The 18,701-nt window shown below is 45.4% G+C and overlaps 1 protein-coding gene across 3 annotated transcripts in view; it reads right to left on the reverse strand.

Annotated features, from left to right (window-relative positions):
• Positions 1-688: 688 nt before the first annotated feature.
• The window catches only part of ASB18 (ankyrin repeat and SOCS box containing 18), a 77,730-nt gene continuing 59,717 nt past the window's right edge, over positions 689-18,701 (reverse strand). For all 3 annotated transcript variants that reach the window (XM_081494026.1, XM_081494025.1, XM_081494024.1), the window contains 2 exons: positions 3,654-3,767; positions 689-2,442 (listed from right to left, as the gene is read on the reverse strand). In XM_081494026.1, coding sequence (XP_081350152.1) covers positions 2,257-2,442; positions 3,654-3,767 — 300 coding nt within the window. In that variant the 3' untranslated portion in view covers positions 689-2,256. The remainder of the gene's footprint in view (positions 2,443-3,653; positions 3,768-18,701) is intronic.

Genomic DNA, 18,701 nt, shown 5'->3' on the forward strand with positions numbered 1-18,701 from the left:
TGGGGTGTGTTTCTGTGAGGTCTTGAGCTGTGCTTATGTAGGTCAGGGGAGCTGTCCGTCTCAAAGGGCAGGGTGTGGGTGGGTCAGCTCTCCTATGCCTTCCTTGGCCTGACCCGCTATGTTGAAACCTGACCATCCACCAAGACCCAGCCTGGCTACTCCTTTTGTGATGTCGGCCCTCACTGGGTGGCCCTGCCAGGGCCCCTCTTCAGCACCGCAGTGGGCTTCACTCATGGTGCAGACAACATCCCACCTTAGACAGCAGTCACCCGCTGGGGTGCCATGGTGGGTTGGTGTCCCCCCACCCCGAGATCCATCCCAGCTGCACTGTGCGCTGGCTCAAACTGGAAAAAAATGGAGTCACTGCTTATCCTCAGAGGGCTCTCACAGAGTCCTGGCTTTAAAATATGGGGTGTAACATTTGAGGTCTAGTAAGGCCAACAGAGGGCTTCCCCGGTGGCTCAGCAGTAAAGAATCTGCCTGCAGTGAAGGAGGCACGGGTTTGATCTCTGTGTCAGAAAGATCCCCTGGAGGAGGAAATGGCAACCCACTCCAGTATTCTTGCCTGGAAAAATCCCGTGGACAGAGGAGCCTGGCCTGCTATAGGCTGTAGGGTTGCAAAGAGTTGGACACGACTGAAGCAACTTAGCACGTACGCATGCAAGGCCAACAGATGAGAAGAGAGATCTTCAGACCAGTGAAGAGATAGTTTATTACTCACAGTTCCCAAGAGAAGGGCCACAGCACATGCGGGAGCACCAGGGTGGGGGCGGGGGGAGGAGAGGTGGGCAGGAGCCTTATTGTCGTTTCCATGGGGATGGATACACAAGGCACAGGACTGGCTCATCTCAACAACTGCAGTGGGCTCAGAGGCAGAGGGGTTGCCCCCAGGTGTCCGGGTGGCCCTGGTTGGGGCGGTGGAGGTGGAGGATAGGGACAGGAGATCCAGGAAGGTGGTAGGGGTGTGAGCCCTGGGCTGGTTGAGTTGTATTTGAAAAGGATGCTTGGGGGCACATTGTTTATTGTCTTTAAGAACTGGCTAATCCTGGGGGGGTGGGCAGTCCTGGTCCAAAAGGCCCCAGGTGTCAAAGCACCAGAACATAAAAAATATAAAAACATGGTTAATCCAGTCCTAGGTTTTAGAGCTTCCTCCTGTTACAGATGCTCAGGCTGAGCTGAGGGTAGCCGCCACGAACCTGCCTCTGTATCCGGCATCCTGGACTGTCCCCCACAGGCTGGATCAGCTGGGTCTGCTGGGGCCGTCGGACAGAAGACTTGCACAGGATCACAGTGTCCGCTCACCACCCCTCCAGCGTCCTCCGAGGGGCTCTGGGCGGTGATGCGCTTGGAAGCACCAGCGGACTCCTGCACATGGGCTCTCGTTACGAAAGCACGTGTCCCCCTCTCTGCATATGGACGACTGTCATGTTTGCAGGGCAGAGTTTTCCCAAGGGGGCTGAGCTCTAGGACGGGGGTAATGTTTTCCCGCCCTAAGTCAGAGGGTCTGAAGGCTGGGGGCAGGGGCAGCATGACTGTGGCTAAACCATCGTGGGCAGGGAGACCAACTCCGGGAAACATACACCTTTTAGTTCAACCTCTGTGGAAAGGTAGTCCATGTAGTCAGGTATGGCTGTGAGACTTGGACTATAAAGAAAGCTGAGCACCAAAGAATTGATGCTTTTGAACTGTGGTGTTGGAGAAGACTCTTGAGAGTCCCTTGGACTGCAAGGAGATCCAACCAGTCCATCCTAAAGGAGATCAGTCCTGGGTGTTCGTTAGTAGGACTGATGTTGAAGCTGAAACTCCAATACTCTGGCCACCTGATTCAAAGAACTAACTCATTTGAAAAGAGCCTGATGCTGGGAAAGATTGAAGGCGGGAGGAGAAGGGGACGACAGAGGATGAGATGGTTGGATGGCATCACTGACTCAATGGGCATGAGTTTGAGCAAACTCCCGGAGTTGGTGAGGGACAGGGAGGCCTGGCGTGCTGCGGTTCACAGGGTCGCAAAGAGTCAGACATGACTGAGCGACTGAACCGAACTGAACTGTGGAAAGATACTTTGTGATACATGTACTATGACAGTCACAGTTTCAATTCTCACAAGAACCCTGAGAGAGGCAGGAAGGGCTTTTATTACCAACTCCATGCCCAGGTGGAACCTGAAGCAGGGTGAGGTCTGTGCACTGGGCAGGTGGGAGGTCCCATCCAAGGCCCGTCAGAAGAGCACAGTGTCCTGGGCCACACTGCTGGGTTTCAGTGCAGAACCCCCTCTGGCTCCAGAAGCAGGTAATTTTGCAGGGACTCCGGCAAGGGCAACAGAGGCACGAGGGAAAAGCACTTTCTGCCAAATGATTTCCGGATGGCGCAGCGGCAGAGATGCTGCAGACAGCGGGGCCTGTGGGCCAAGGCGAAGAGGGACCGGTAGAAAGCCTGGTGCATCTGAAAGGAGGGCGGGAAGTGTCAGTCTGGGCACGTGGGACCGGCACACTTCCTTCTTTTTCCCAGAGAGAAGAGCCCTGATGGCACGGGGAATCCTTTTGTGGCTACTGATGGTGTGTGTGTGTGTGTGTGTGTGTGTGTGTGTGTGTGTGTGTGCGTGTGTGCGTGTGCGCGCGCGCGCGTGCGCGCGCGCTTAGTCACTCAGTCGTGTCGGACTCTTTGTGACCCCATGGACTGTGGCCTGCCAGGCTCCTCTGTCCATGGGATTCTCCAGGCAAGAACACTGGAGTGGGTTGTCATGCCCTCCTCTAGAGACTCTTCCCAACCCAGGGATCGAACCTGGGTCTCCTGCATTGCAGGCAGATTCTTTACTGTCTGAGCCACCAGATCCTACCCAAAGCGGGTCTGGGCACTTTTCTGTAGAGCGGCTCTGCTCAGTCAGAGGGAAGTCTGTTTTGGGTGATCTCAGATAATATGGGTCATCTCCTTGAATTCCTAATCTGCACAGGGGGCTTCCCAGGTGGCACTAGTGGTAAAGAATCTGCTAAAGAACTTGCCTGCCAATGCAGCAGACCTAAGAGATACAAGTTCGATCCCTGGTTCAGGAAGATCGCCTGGAGAAGGGCATGGCAACCCACTCCAGTATTCTTGCCTGGAGAAGCCCATGGACAGAGGAGACTGGAGGGATACAGTCTATAGGGACGCACAGTCAGACACGGCCGAAGTGAATTAGCATGAGTGTGTGCAATCTGCATAGGACTCAAGTCAATAAAACATCAGGGGCCATTTTCTAGAGGCTTCTAGGCAAATAAGTTTTTTCTTAATTGGCAGTCACCTGTGGACTTGTCGTGTATGAATGCAGTGCCTGCAGCTGCCTCGGTCATATCCTGAGATGTCAGAAGGTGAAACAGACACACAGGAGTCTGGGTCTCCGTGGCCCACCCTCACTTGGACACTGGTTATGGAGCCCTGACCTTCCAAAGCCAGAGTGGTCCTTGCAGCCCACAGCGCCCCAACCAGACCCAGGGCTGAGTGAGTACCGAGCCTCCAGGAGAAAAACAGAAACACTCAGACATGCCCCTGATTTGCCCTTCTCTTTCCTTCCCCAGATGTTTCATCCTTTCCTGGATATGAGTGCAAAACCCCACATAGGAGAACAGAAATAAGACGGCAGTCTGTACTAACGGAGGAAGAGGGGGCCGCCTCCTCACCTGAAACACTTCTTCAGGGATCACCTCCTTCCAGGACTCGGAGACGCAGAGCTGAGGGTAGGAGTTGAAAAGAACCTCGATGACTGCGGGGACCGCTGCGCAGGTCTTCAGCACCTGGTCGGAAATGGTAGGAGGCACGGTTTGGGTGGGCTGGGTTTTGGGTCCAGGTGGGAAAGGCTGGGGAGCTGGGAGGGGGTGCCTGCATCCTGCTTCAGCCACTTCCTGGCTGTGTGACCTCTCGACCCTCCCAGGGAACAATAGCGTCCCAGTAACAATGCAATAGGGTCGGAGGCGGAGTGCACAGAGAGGCCCAGAGCAGTCTGGGCCAAGGAGTTCCCAGGAGGGATATGCTGCTGCTCTCTGGGTCTGGAGAGTGGCTCAGAGAAAAGGAATCAGAACGGCTGGGGGGGGGGGGGGTTGGGGTTGGGGGGAAGGAGTCTGCGCAAGGATGGCGTTCCCAATTTCTGGCTTCAGTTTTCTAACGTGTCAGGAAGTTGGGGGAGAAGAATCGCTTTGCTGTTGAATTTTTCCCTCCCGTTGGCCTTTCTGCTTTATATCCATAGTCCCTACTGGCCAAGGGTGCTTGTTTTCTAATTTGCAAATTCTGCGATTCAGGTCCATCGGCTTCATCATAAAGATGGAAAGAGTGTTTGCTTTTTAAAAGCAGAAATCTTTTGTTGTCGTTATGGAGAAGTTTGAAAATACACTGAAAGTATTTTCAGTAGGCTGAACAGTAGGGCAAAGCCTCGTGTACCCGCCCTCAGCTCATGGCCCGTTGCTCTAGCCGCACTTCCGGTCCCCCTTCCCTCATGTTATTTTAAAGCAAATTCAGTGCCGCCTGTCATGTCATCTATAAATATTCGTGTGTCTCTTAAAGGACGTTTAGAAGAAACACAAATGCAGACTGATTGTAACAGCTGAGAAATTAACACTAGTTCCTTGTTGTGCGATGCTGTCACCTCAGTGACTTCACGTCAGAGTCACTTCACTATCGAGTCCCTCTGTCGCCCCTGTAGACTGCAGCCCGCCAGGCTCCTCTGTCCATGGGATGCTCCAGGCAAGAACACTGGAGTGGGCTGCCGTGCCCTCCTCCAGGGGATCTTCCCGACCCAGGGAGCAAACCTGCATCCATCTATCCTGCACTGGCTGGTGGGTTCTTTACCACCAGCGCCACCTGGGAAGCCGGTGTCTTAGTATCATCTAAGATATACTCTCGTTCTGGCTTGTCTCAGGTCAGATTTGGAGCAGGAAATGACAGCCCACTCCAGTATTCTTGCCTGGAGAATCCCAGGGATAGAGGAGCCTGGCAGGCCATGGTCCATGGGGTCGCAGAGAGTCGGACATGACTGAAGCAACTAAGCACGCAATAGATACTCTATGTTTAAATTCACAAATTTCTCTTAAATGCCATTATATCAAAACAATCATTTGCTTGCTTGAATAAGAATTCAGATAAGACCAACACCTTTACATTGGTTGATATGACATATTTTCAGACCTCTCTTTTTTGTTTTGTGTGATTTATTTGTTGAAGAAACTGGGTTATTTGTCCTGTGGAGTTTCTCACTGTTGGGATTTTGCTGATTGTATCCCTGTGGGATGCCACTTTTTCTCTGAGTTCTGTAAATTAGTAGTTGGATTTAGAGCTTGATGGAATTCAGATTTGATTTTGGGGAAATCCCATGGACAGAGGAGTTTGGTGGGCTACAGTCCACGGAGTTGCAAAAGAGTCAAGACACAGCTTAGTGACTAAATAACAACAGGGCGACTTCACTATTCTTTATTTTTGAGGTTTAGGATTTACCAAGTGCTGTGAAACTGTTTTGTTTATGTCTTGGTTGAGAAAACTGAGGTTAAGCAATTTTTTTCTGAGGTCAGGCACCAAGTAGCCGCAGTAGACAACAGTCAGAACCAACTGCAAGCCTGGCCAGCATCCTGCTCACGGGGGCTCCTGAACACACTCAAGGAAGTTGCCCCCTTTACAACCTGCCTGGCTTCTTTCTGGGCTTCCCTGGTGGCTCCATCCGTTAAGAATCTGCCTCCTGTACAGTAGAACCAGGTTCGATCCCTGGGTTGGGAAGATCCCCTGGAGGAGGAAATGGAAACCCACTCCAGTGTTCTTGCCTGGAGAATCCCACTGACAGAGGAGCCTGGAGGGGTACAGTGCATGGGGTTGCAAGAGTCAGACACGACTTATCAACCAAACCACTACCTAGCTTCTTTCAGATCTAACACCCCTTTAAGATACAGAAAGTGAAAGTGTCGGTCGCTCAGTCATGTCCAACTCTTCACAATAGATTGTGAACAATTCAAAAATTACAAATGAGCATTTAAACATTATTTTTAGTGGCCATATAATATTGTATGAATGTAGCATAATGAATTCAATGACTAACTATTGTAAGTTATATAATATTTTTTTATCTTATCAACAATGAATACCTCTGAATATAATTTCTCTGTGTCCAACCTTTCTTATTTAGATTGCTTATACTGAATTGCTGGAAGGAGAACTGCAAGTCAATGAGTGTGTATACTTTTTTTTCCCCCCTTTTTAATGTTTATTATTTTCCTCCATAGTTTTTATTTATTTTAATTGGAGACTAATTACTTTACAATATTGTGGTGGTTTTTGCCACACATTGACATGAATCAGCCATGGGTGTACATGTGTTCCCCATCCTGAACCCCCTTTGCACCTCCCTCCCCATCCCATCCCTCAGCGCTGTCCTAGTGCATTGGTTTTGAGTGCCCTGTTTCATACATCAAACCTGGACTGGCGATCTATTTCATATATGGTAGTATACATGTTTCAATGCTATTCTCTCAAATCATTCCACCCTCAACTTCTCCCACAGAGTCCAAAAATCTTTTCTTTACATCTGAGTCTCTTTTGCTGTCTTGCATATAGGGTCATCATTACCATCTTTCTAAATTCCATATATATGTGTTAATATACTGTACTGGTGTTTTTCTTTCTGACTTACTTCACTCTGTATAATAGGCTCCATTTTCATCCACCTCATTAGAACTGACTCAAATGCATTCTTTTTAATAGCTGAGTAATATTCCATTGTGTATATGTACCACTACTTCCTTATCCATTCGTCTGCCAATGGACATCTAGGTTGCTTCCATGCCCTAGCTATTGTAAACAGTGCTGTGATGAACATTGGGGTACATGTGTCTCTTTCAATTCTGGTTTCCAATGAGAGTGTATACTTCAAAGGTCTTAAAACATACCGTCAAACTGTAAGTGTATGTTGTTACCCTTTTTGAAGAACTGAGTATGAGATGACCTCTTTCTTCCTACCCAGATCATCTCATTAATTATTTAAATGTGATAGGTACAAGTTGAAATACTTACTTTTGGTCGACATTTGTCTTCTTTTATGAATTGCTAGATTATGTCTTTTGCTCACCTTTTCTATCCTGTGTTCTTTTTTTCCATTGTGAAAGTCGCTCAGTCGTGTCTGACTCTTTGTGACCCCATGGACTAAAGGGTCCATGAAATTCTCCAGGCCAGAATACTGGAGTGGGTAGCCTTTCCCTTCTCCAGGGGATCTTCCCAACCCAGGGACTGAACCCAGGTCTCCCACATTGCAGGCAGATTCTTTACCAGCTGAACCACAAGGGAAGCCCCGCTGATTTATAAGTATACTTTATTTATTAAGGTTATTTTTCAGATAGAAAATCATTTTTGCAAATAATATTTTATCCTCCTCAATATTTATTTTCCTTGTCCTATTACACTGACTAGAGCTTTAAAATTCAATGTTAAATAACAGTAATTGATAACAGGCATCATCTAAATTTAATAGGACTAAATTTAATAGGACTGTCTCTAATCTTTCACCATAATCTTGGATAGTAGTTTCCAATAAATTTTGTGTCGTTGTTCAGTTGCTAAGTTATGTCTGACTCTTTGCAACCCCATGGATTGCAGCATGTCAGCCTTCCCTGTCCTTCACTATCTCCCAGAGTTTGCTCAAATTCATGTCCGCTGAGTCGGTGATGCTATCTGACCATCTCATCCTCTGCTGCCTCCTTCTCATTTTGTCTTCAGTCTTTCCCAGCATCAGAGTTTTTTCCAATGAGTTGGCTCTTCCCATCAGGTGGCCAAAGGATTGGAGCTTCAGCTTCAGCATCAGTCCTTCCAATGAATATTCAGGGTTGATTTTCTTTAGGAATGAGTGGTTTGATCTTCTTGCAGTCCAGGGGACTCTCAAGGGTCTTCTCCAGAGCCACAATTCAGAAACATCAATTATTTGGTGCTCAGCCTTCTTTCAACTCCCACATCCATACATGATGACTGGAAAAAAACATAGCTTTGACTATATGGAAATTTGTCAGCAAACTGGTGTCTCTGCTTATTAATATGCAGTCTAGGTTTGTCATAGCTTTCCTTCCAAGGAGCAAGCATCTTTTAATTTCATGGCTGCAGTCACCATCCACAGTGATTTTTGGAGCCCAGGAAAATAAACTCTGTCACTGCTTCCACTTTTCCCTTTCTATTTGCCATGAAGTGATGGGCTTTAGTGTAGTCAATGAAGCAGAAGTAGATGTTTTTCTGGAACTCCCTTGCTTTCTCCATGATCCAACACATGTTGGCAACTGGATCTTTGGTTCCTCTGCCTTTTCTAAACCCAGCTTGAGTATCAGGAAGTTCTCAGTTCACACAGTGCTGAAGCTTAGCTTGAAGGATTTTGAGCATAACTTTTCTAGCATGTAAAATGATCACAGTTCTATAGTAGTTGGAATATTCTTTGACTTCTTTGTGTTTGGAATGAAAACTGACCTTTTCCAGTCCTGTGGCTTCTGCTGAGTTTTCCAAATTTGCTGACATATTGAGTGCAGCACTTTAACAGCATCATCTTTTAGGATTTTAAATAGCTCAGCTGGAATTCTACATCACCTCCACTAGCTTTGTTCATAATAATGCTTCCTGAGGCTCAACTGACTTCACACTCCAGGATGTCGGATGTCTGGCTCTAGGTAAGTGACCACGCCACTGTGGTAATTCGGGTCATTAAGACCATTTTGTATAATTCTTCTGTGTATTCTCGCCCTCTCTTCTTAATCTCTTCTGCTTCCTTTAGGTCCTTACAGTTTCTGTCCAGTACCCAAGTACTGGATTTTGAACTCTTTTATTGACTATAAGGAATATAGTTCCTTATAGTTCCATTTCTTCTAAGGAATTCTGGCCTACTGTAATAGATATAATGGTCATCTGAATTAAATCTGCCCATACTCGTCAATTTTAGTTCAGATTCCTAAGCTGTCGATGTTCATTCTTGCCATCTCCTGCTTGACCATGTCTAATCAACCTTGATTTGTGGACCTAACATTCCAGGTTCCTATGCAATATTGTTCTTTACAGCATTGGACTTTATTTTCACCACCAGACCCATCCACGACTTAGCATCGTTTCTGCTTTGGCCCAGTGGCTTCATTCTTTCTGGAGCTGTTAGTAACTGCCCTCTGCTCTTCCCCAGGAGCACACTGGACACCTTTCCACCTGGGGGCTCATCTTCTGGTGTCATATCTTTTTGCCTTTTCATACTGTTCATGGGGTTCTCCAGGCAAGAATCCTGGAGTGGGTTCCCTCCTCTAGCGGACCACATTTTGTCAGAACTCTCCATGGCCTGTCTGTCTTGGGTAGCCCTGCACGGCATGGCTCATAGCTTCCTTGAGTTATGTAAGCCCCTTTGCCGTGACAAGGCTGTGAAGGAGATAAATACTTCGTTCTAAGTTAAGGAAATATCTTTGTATTACTAGATTTATGATTTAAGTTTTTAAGGTTTTCTAGCCAAATCGCTACAAAAAGATTATCCAATACTGACCTATGTTGCCTTTCATAAAACAGTCTCTATTTGGCTAGTCTTCTAAATAGAATGGTAGATTCAATTTGTTAAGATATTTTTCATCTTTTAATAAATAAGTTTGCTTTACAGTTTTAGCTTTTTGAGCTATTAACATTACTATCAGTTTTAATGTCACTCAAGTGTTAACTTAGTAAAATTGTCTGAGACGATTTCTATCTTTTTAATACTCTGGGCGGTTTTGAAAAGTAGATAATTATAGGGAATAAGAAAGCACGATGGACTTTGCATTTGAACCTTTAGCTGCAGGTGATAATGTTTCCAATTTTTTCACAGTTACTGGCATATTTTATTTTGATTTATTCTTGGCTTAATTTTGTTCATCTATATTTTCCTGGAAAAAGAAATTCAGCATTGCATGTGTACCAGTCAGGGCTGTAACAGGGAACAGAGGGCACATTTAAGGTAGGATTATTCCAGGAGGGTTACTGATACAGGGCTTGTTTAGCCAGGTGTGTGTGCAGAATAACCACAGGGAACGGTGCGTTGATACAGAGCTGGCAGTGGAACTGATTCCCACTCCTGGGCCTGCGGGGTGAGAGAATGGAGTGGGTTGTCTTACCAGGAGCAGAGATCTCTGGCTAGGGCCACTCACACCAGCCTCAAGCTGAGAGGGCACCTAGCGAACACACCTTCTGACCTCACTCTCCTTCCTCCCCGGCTTCTGGGACACTGCCCGGATGAAGCCCAGGGAGCAGAGAGCCAGGAGAGTTGCAGATGGGTCCACGCAGGTGGAGAACAAATTTGGATGGGGGCAGTTATCTGCACTGTATCTAGGAATAAGCACCTTTTCTCATTTGAAATTCACTGTGATTGTCTCCGCACTGTGTTTTGCATATTTACTGTCTTGCTGGAATTCTATTTTAATTATTTTTTTGTCAAGAAATCAGCTATTGGATTTCTTTGATCAATTCTCTTTAAAAATATTCCAATCCATTAATTATTGCCTTCATCTTATTAATCCTTTTCTCTTCCCAGCTCCTAGGATTGACTTCCCAGTTAACTTAGCAATATGTTTTTCCTTCAATTCAGTTCAGTCGCTCAGTCATGTCTGACTCTTTGCGACCCTATGGACTGCAACATGCCAGGCTTCCCTGTCCATCACCAACTCCCAGAGTTTACCCAAACCCATGTCCATCAAGTCAGTGATGCCATCCAACCATCTCATCCTCTGTCATCCCCTTCTCCTCCCGCCTTCAATCTTTCCCAGCATCTTTTCCAAGGAGTCATCAGGTGGCCAACATATTGGCGCTTCAGCTTCAGCATCAGTCCTTCCAATGAATATTCAGGACTGATTTCCTTTAGGATGGACTTGTTTGATCTCCTTGCAGTCCAAGAGACTCTCAAGAGTCTTCTCCAACACCACAGTTCAAAAGCATCAATTTTTCAGCACTCAGCTTTATTGTCCAACTCTCACATCCATACATGACTACTGGAAAAACCGTAGCTTTGACTAGCTGGACCTTTGTTGGCAAAGTAATATCTCTGCTTTGTAATATGCTGTCTAGGTTGGTCATAGCTTTTCTTCGATTCTTGGGTCTGAAAGATCCGCTGAAGAAGGGATAGGCTACTCACTCCAGTATTCTTGGGCTTCCCTTGTGGCTCAGCTGGTAAGGAATCCGCCTGCAATGTTTTTCCTTAAGTCACAATAAAAGTAATTTTTAAAGTGCTGTGGATCTTCCTTTGAACAGAGGTGAGGTCAGAGCCATTTGTTTCGAGTCACAGGGTTGTCACTGTCTTTCTTTCTTAGTCTGCAATTAAATAACTCTTGATGCCATATTCATTTGGGAGCGTGCAAAGAAATTTTTTAAAAGTTAAATTGTTTTTAAGAATTAACTTTTGCTATTAATTTTTTTGGTGTATTATATTACAGCTTTAAATAATGTCGGATTTTGGAGTATTAGTATTGTATTCTGTTTGCATGGCTCGAAGTTCAGCATGTATATTCACATGTATGATTTGAAGCTGTTAAATTTTTTTCCCTCTTCATCTATGGAAAAGACTGAGATATGAATTAAAAATCATCTAGAATTATTTTTCAGTTAGCTTCTCCATTTTATCATAGTTTTTTGGCATGTAAGGTTCTTAATGGTTATCTCTTCACTACTGACTGTGAAGTGAAGTGAAAGTCACTCAGTCATGTCAGACTCTTTGCGACCCCATGGACTATACAGTCCATAGAATTCTCCAGGCCAGAATACTGGAGTGGGTGGCCTTTCCCTTCTCCAGGGGATCTTCCCAACCCAGGGGTTGAACCAAGGTCTCCCTTATTGCACATTGGAGTGGGTAGCCTATCTTGTCTCTAGCAGATCTTCCCGAATCAGGAATTGAACCCGGGTCTCCCGCATTGCAGGCAGATTCTTTACCAACTGAGCTATCAGGGAACTATGGACTGTATCCTTTATCAATGTCAAGTGAATCTTTTCTTCTTATTTTGTGCATTTCCCTGGAATTCTGCGCTTCATATGGTATCAATATATCATTTTATTTTCAGTTTTTGCTAGAATTGCCTCTGCTGCTGCTGCTAAATTGCTCAGTCAAGTCCAACTCTGTATGACCCCATGGACTGTCGCCCACCAGGCTCCTCTGTCCATTGGATTCTCCAGGCAAGAATACTGGAGTGGGTTACCATTTCCTTCTCCAAGAATTGCCTCTGCCTACTCTTTAATTATAACCTTTTGTTTCATGTTATTTTAAAGTGTTTGAGAGTCTCCATGTTGGTAACAGGGTAGCTTAAAAAACTCATGGGGCTTCCCAGGTGGTGCTAATGATAAAGAATCTGCCTGCCAATGCAGGAGATGCAAGAGACTCAGGTTCCATCCCTGGGATCTGGATCGGGAAGATCCCCTGGAGGAGGGCATAGCAACTCACTCCAGTATTCTTGCATAGAAAATTCCTTGGACAGAGGACTGGTTCAAAATTGGGAAAGGAGTACGACAAGGCTGTATATTGTCACCCTGCTTATTAAACTTCTATGCAGAGTACGTCATGAAATAATGGGCTGGATGAATCATAAGCTGTAATCAAGGTTGCTGAGAAATATCAGCAACCTCAGATATGCAGATGATACCACTTTAACAGCAGAAAGTGAACAAGAAGTAAAGAGCCTCTTGATGACAGTGAAAGAGGAGAGTGAAAAAGCTGGCTTGAAACTCAACATTCAAAAAACTAAGATCATGGCATCCTGTCCCATCACTTCATGGTAAATCAGTTCAGTTCAGTTCAGTCGCTCAGTCATGTCCGACTCTTTGCGACCCCATGAATCGCAGCACACCAGGCCTCCCTGTCCATCACCAACTTTACCATCTGAGCCACCAGGGAAGCCCGCATATATGTGTGTATATATATATATACATACACACATACATATATATATACACACATACATATATATATAGGCATTGCCTATATATATATATATGTTCTTTTGTGGGAACTTGTGGGTAGAAAGGGGAAAATTGGAAGCAGTAACAGATTTTATTTTCTTGGGCTCCAAAAATGACTATGGACAGTGACTTGCAGCCATGAAATTAAAAGACACTTGCTCCTTGGAAGGAAAGCTATGACAAACCTAGACAGTGTATTAAACAGTAGAGATATCACTTTGCCAACAAAGGTCCATACAGTCAAAGCTATGGTTTTTCCAGTAGTCACGTATGGATGTGAGAGTTGGACCATGAAGAAGGCTGAGCGCCGAAGAATTGATGCTTTTGAACTGTTGTGTTGGAGAAGACTCTTGAGAGTCCCCTGGACTGCAAGGAGATCAAACCAGTCAATCCTAAAGGAAATCAACCCTGTATATTCATTGGAAGAACCGATGCTGAAGCTGAAGCTCCAATCCTTTGACCACCTCATGTGAAGATTCGACTTATTAGAAAAGACCCTGATGCTGGAAGAGACCCTGATGATGGGAAAGACCAAAGGCAATAGGAGAAGAGGGCAAAAGAGGATGAGGTGGTTGGATGGCATCACTGACTCAACGAATGTGAGTTTGAGCAAACTCTGGGAGATAGTGAAGGACAGGGAAGCCTGGTGTGCTACAGTCCATGGGGTTGCAGGGTTGCAAAGAGTTGGACATGACTTAGTGCCTGGACAGCAAGAAATTCACATTTATTGTTATAATCTATCTTGTCTTATTTGTATCTCATTTTATTCTTTATGGTTTTTTATGCTTCTTGTTTCCTTTGCGGTCTGCTTTCTGTTATACAGGTTTGTATTTTCTTTGTATTTATCTTTTATATTTTGAATTCTGTATTCTCATTTAAGATTTTACTAGTGATTACCTTCAAAATAAAAAAAAAAAACCTATATTTCTCTGAATATCAAAATAGCATCTTTTGTGTTCTAGATGTGCCATGATCCCTTCTTTGATATCTCCCTCTCTTAACCAATCCTTCTCTCTCCTTAATAATACTTGAAGTTTGTGTTCCAGAGTATAATTACTACAAGCTCTTATTTTATCTTAAGTATCTCCTTCAGAAATAATTTCAGTAGTTGCATTTAGTTTTACAAACTGCCTTACAATTATTTAAGTTTTCTTTATTTTAACCAGATTGTTTAAGCCATTCATTCCACAGATATTTATCAAGTTCCTACTAGCAGTTAGAGATTGTGTTATGTTTGTGTGATACAAAGGCAAGCCCTGACTTCACAGAATTTTACAGTCCCAAACAACATAGCCTCATAATAATAATAGTAGTAGTAATAAATATGTAGGTGCCACAGTACTCTGGTGGAGGAGTCACCAGGTGCTAGAAATGACACCTGAACCAGACCTAGATTTGCAATGGCGGGGTGAGCTGGTCAAGGAAAGATTTCTGGAGGAAGTGACATTCAACCCAAGACATGGAATGAGTTCTAAAAGATGTGGAGAGTTCTGAGGACTAGGATGTTCAAGGTATAGGAAAGAATGATCAAACATGGGAGGTGAGAAGGATCAGAAAGTACTGGCTGTGGGACTTCCTTGGTGGCGCAGTAGAGGCAAGTCTGCCTGCCAATGCAGGAGACACAGGTTCCATCCCTGGTCCAGGAAGATCCCATGTGCCGTGGAGCAACTAAGCCCATGTGCCACAACTGCTGAAGTTCAAGTGCCCTAGAGCTTGTGCCCCCAACAAAAGCCACTGCAGTGTGAAGCCCACGCATCACAATGAAGAGAAGCCCCCGATCGCTGCAACTAGAGAAATTCTTGCAAAGCAACGAAGACCCAACATAGCCAAATGTAAGTAAAAATAAAATGATACATATATAAAAAATATTGACTGCAATGTGGGTTTGACACAGGGGGTGGGGTGGGTAGGGAGAATCGAGACTGGAGAGGACAGCAGGTCAGAGCCGGAGGAGTGCTGTCTGCCACGATGAGAAGCTGGACTTTATCCTCAGGGCACAGGAGAGCCCCTGGAAGGGTGACGAGTGGAGAAGTGACAGGGCCAGATTTTAATTTAGAACTATCACCATGGCTACAGTGTTGAGAAGAGTTCCACGGGGCCATATTGGAGGCAGAGAGTTGAGGTATGAGGATATTTTTTGCAATCTAGGGGAGAGATGCATGCATGCTCAGTCATGTCTGACTCTTTGTGACCCCCCTGGACTGTAGCCCACCAGGCTCCACGGGATTCTCCAGGCAAGAATACTGGAGTGGGTTGCCATTTCATCTTCCAGGGGATCTTCCCAACCCAGGGATCGAAACAGGGTCTCTTACGTCTTGTGTACTGACAGGTGGATTCTTTACCACTGAGATGGTGGTGGCCTAAACTCAGCTGGTGGCAGCCAGGATGGAAAAAGAAGAAAGACTCTGAGAGATATTTAAGAGGTTGAGTTGCATGAATGTGCAGACCGAGCTCCCCATTCCTGAGACAGTCTTTCCCCTTCATCTTTTGGTCAGCTGGAGTACCCTCACTCCATCTGGCCTTCAGCCTCCCCTACCCCAGCCCATCAGCCCTTGCCGAGAGCACCCCTGAGCTGGCTGCACCGGGTGGTCAAGGCTCTGCCTCGCCTTGCGCTGTATCAGCACCTCTGACCCAGCTACCTGCACCTTCCACTTGCATACGTTCTTCTCTTGGCTTCCAGAAGCCACGAGTTCATTCCTTCACTACCCACACTGCTGCTTCTACTCATTTCCTCTGCTGTTCTCTCCCCTACGCGTCTTCTCACGTTGGGATGGCCTTGGATTCCGTCCTCATTTCTCATCTCCGTTTGCTCTCCCTCCCAGGTGATCTCATTCAATTTCCTGGCTTAGACACCATCCAAATGCCACCACTCTCTAAAGTCTATCTCCAGGTTGGTCAAGCCTCCCTCCCAACCTCCAGGTTTGAATATCCGATTGCTTACTTGATTATCTCCTCGTGGCTGGCTCTATCTTACACTTAAGGCATTGAAAACAGAATACTTGAGTCTCCCCCGAGCCCCAGACCTCCTCTGCCCCTAAGCTTCCCCTTACCCCTTGATGGCACACCCATCCTTCCAACATCTCAGGCTAAAAGCCTTGGGAGTCATCTTTGACTCCTTCTCACACATCCTGCATCCTACATCCAAACTGTCAAGAAATCCTGCTGGCTCTACCTTCACAAGATATCCAGAATCCATAATTTCTTTTCCTTTTTGGCCGCACTGCACAACTTGTGGGATCTCAGTTGCCCCACCAGGGATTGAACCTGGACCATGACCACGAGAGTCTGGAATCCTAGCCACTAGGTCACCAGGTGTTCCCTGTTTTTAGCCCACCACCCTCATCCACACCACCGTTATCCCTCAGGTGGACTGTGACCACAACCTCCTAAGCCACCTCTCCACTTCTATCCTGCTCCTCCTAGAGTAGATTCTCAACATGGAGCCCACAAGGAGCCTCACAGAATGTTAGTCAGGCCATACCACTCCTCCGCTCAAACCACCCCAATGGCCAAAGTCGCTGCAGTGTCCTAGGGGACCCCACGGTCTGTCCCCTCCTCCAGCTCTCTCACCTCCTGATGCTGTCCCATGGGTTCTCTCCACCTTCAGCCTCACTGGTTCCCTCGTTGTCCCCCACGTGGGTCAGGCTCACTCCAGCCTTGGAGGCATGGACTTCGTCTAGTCTACTGGGCTATTCTTTCCCTAGACACCTGCTTAGCTGATTCCCTCCTCTCTCTCAAGTCTTCAAAATCATCCATCCTAACACCCTCTTTAAAACATGCTGCCTCCTGCCCTGGTTCCTCTCTTCCAGTCCTTATCACTTTATTGGCCCATTTATTATGCTCATGGTTGAATGCTGGTCTCCCCCATTAGAATGTAAGCTCTATGAGGGTAGCAATACTTTCCCCCCAATCTAATCACTCATTACGTATCCTAAGCACCTAGTATGACTCTGGCAAATGGCTAGTGCTCAATAAATATCTGTTGAATAAATAATGGATAAATGGAAGTATGTTTTTTCTTTCCAAAAAAAAAGCACTCAGAAGGCATGTCTTATGAACCCTTGATATCTAAAAGTGTCTTTCTTTTGCCAGCAAAATGTGAGCTATCTTGGCTGAATGGAGAATTCTAGCATCTAAACCTTTTCTTTAAAAATCTGTAGATATAAGCAATAAATGCTGGAGAGAGTGTGGAGAAAAGGGAACCCTCTTACACTGTTGGTGGGAATGCAAACTAGTACAGCCACTATGGAGAACAGTGTGGAGATGCCTTAAAACACTGGAAATAGAACTGCCATATGACCCAGCAATCCCACTGCTGGGCAGAACTGAAAGGTAACCAGAGGAAACCAGAATTGAAAGAGACACATGTACCCCAGTGTTCATCGCAGCACTGTTTACAATAGCCAGGACATGGAAGCAGCCTAGATGCCCGTCAGCAGACGAATGGATAAGGAAGCTGTGGTACATATACACAATGGAATATTACTCAGCCATTAAAAAGAATGCATTTGAATCAGTTCTAATGAGGTGGATGAAACTGGAGCCTATTATACAGAGTGAAGTAAGCCAGAAAGAAAAACACCAATACAGTATACTAACACATATATATGGCATTTAGTTAACCTGTAAAGATAACCCTGTATGCGAGACAGCAAAAGAGACACAGATAAATAGAACAGTATTATGGACTCTATGGGAGAGGGCGAGGGTGGGAGGATGTGGGAGAATGGCACTGAAGCATGTAAATTATCATATGTGAAATGAATCGCCAGTCCAGGTTCAATGCATGATACAGGGTGCTCAGGGCTGGTGCACCGGGATGACCCAGAGAGATGGGATGGGGAGGGAGGTGGGAGGGGGGTTCTGGAAGGGGAACACATGTAAACCCATGGCTGATTCATGTCAGTGTATGGCAAAAACCACTACAATATTGTAAAGTAATTAGCCCCCAACTAAAATAAATAAATTTATTTTAAAAAAAATGTATGGCAAAACAAATACAACATTGTAAATTTATAAAATAGATAAATAAACTAATTTAAATAAAAAAATAACTTTTATATCTAGGCAAAACAAATACAACATTGTAAAGTTATAAAATAGATAAGGGAGAAGGTGAGGGTGGGACGTTCTGGGGGAATAGCATTGAAACATGTATATTATCGTATGTGAAACAGAACACCATTCCATGTTCGATGCATGAGACAAGGGCTCAGGGCCGGGGCAATGGGATGACCCAGAGGGATGGGATGGGGAGGGAGGTGGGTGGGGGGTCCAGGAAGGGGAACACATGTAAACCCATGGCTGATTCATGTCAATGTATGGCAAAAACTATTACAATATTGTAAAGTAATTAGCCCCCAACTAAAATAAATAAATTTATTAAAAAAAAAAAAAACAAAACAAAAAAGAGAAAAATAGTGACAACCTAAAAGATGAGCGTTATACTTTATTTGGAGGGAATTCGGGAGGCAGTTTCTCAATTCACCTTGAGAGAATTGCTCCAAGGAGGTGAAGGGAAGCGTCAGGTTATACAGGAATTTGCAAGAACGGGGATGTAGGGATTCCCTGGTGGTCCAGTGGTTAAGACTCTGAGCTCCCAATGGAGGGAGCATGGGTTCAATCCCTGGTTGGGGAACTAAGATCCCACATGCTGTGTGTCCAATAAATAAAATAAAACAATTAAAAAAAATTAAAAAAAAAAAAAAAAAAAAGAACGGGGATGTAGTCTGAACATCAAAGCGTTTTTGTGAATTAAAGAAAACCAGCTACCTCAAGTT

The sequence above is a fragment of the Giraffa tippelskirchi genome, chromosome 5 (genome assembly GCF_054371585.1).
Source record: "Giraffa tippelskirchi isolate mGirTip1 chromosome 5, T2T-mGirTip1v1.2.pri, whole genome shotgun sequence".
NCBI classification, from domain to species: domain Eukaryota; kingdom Metazoa; phylum Chordata; class Mammalia; order Artiodactyla; family Giraffidae; genus Giraffa; species Giraffa tippelskirchi.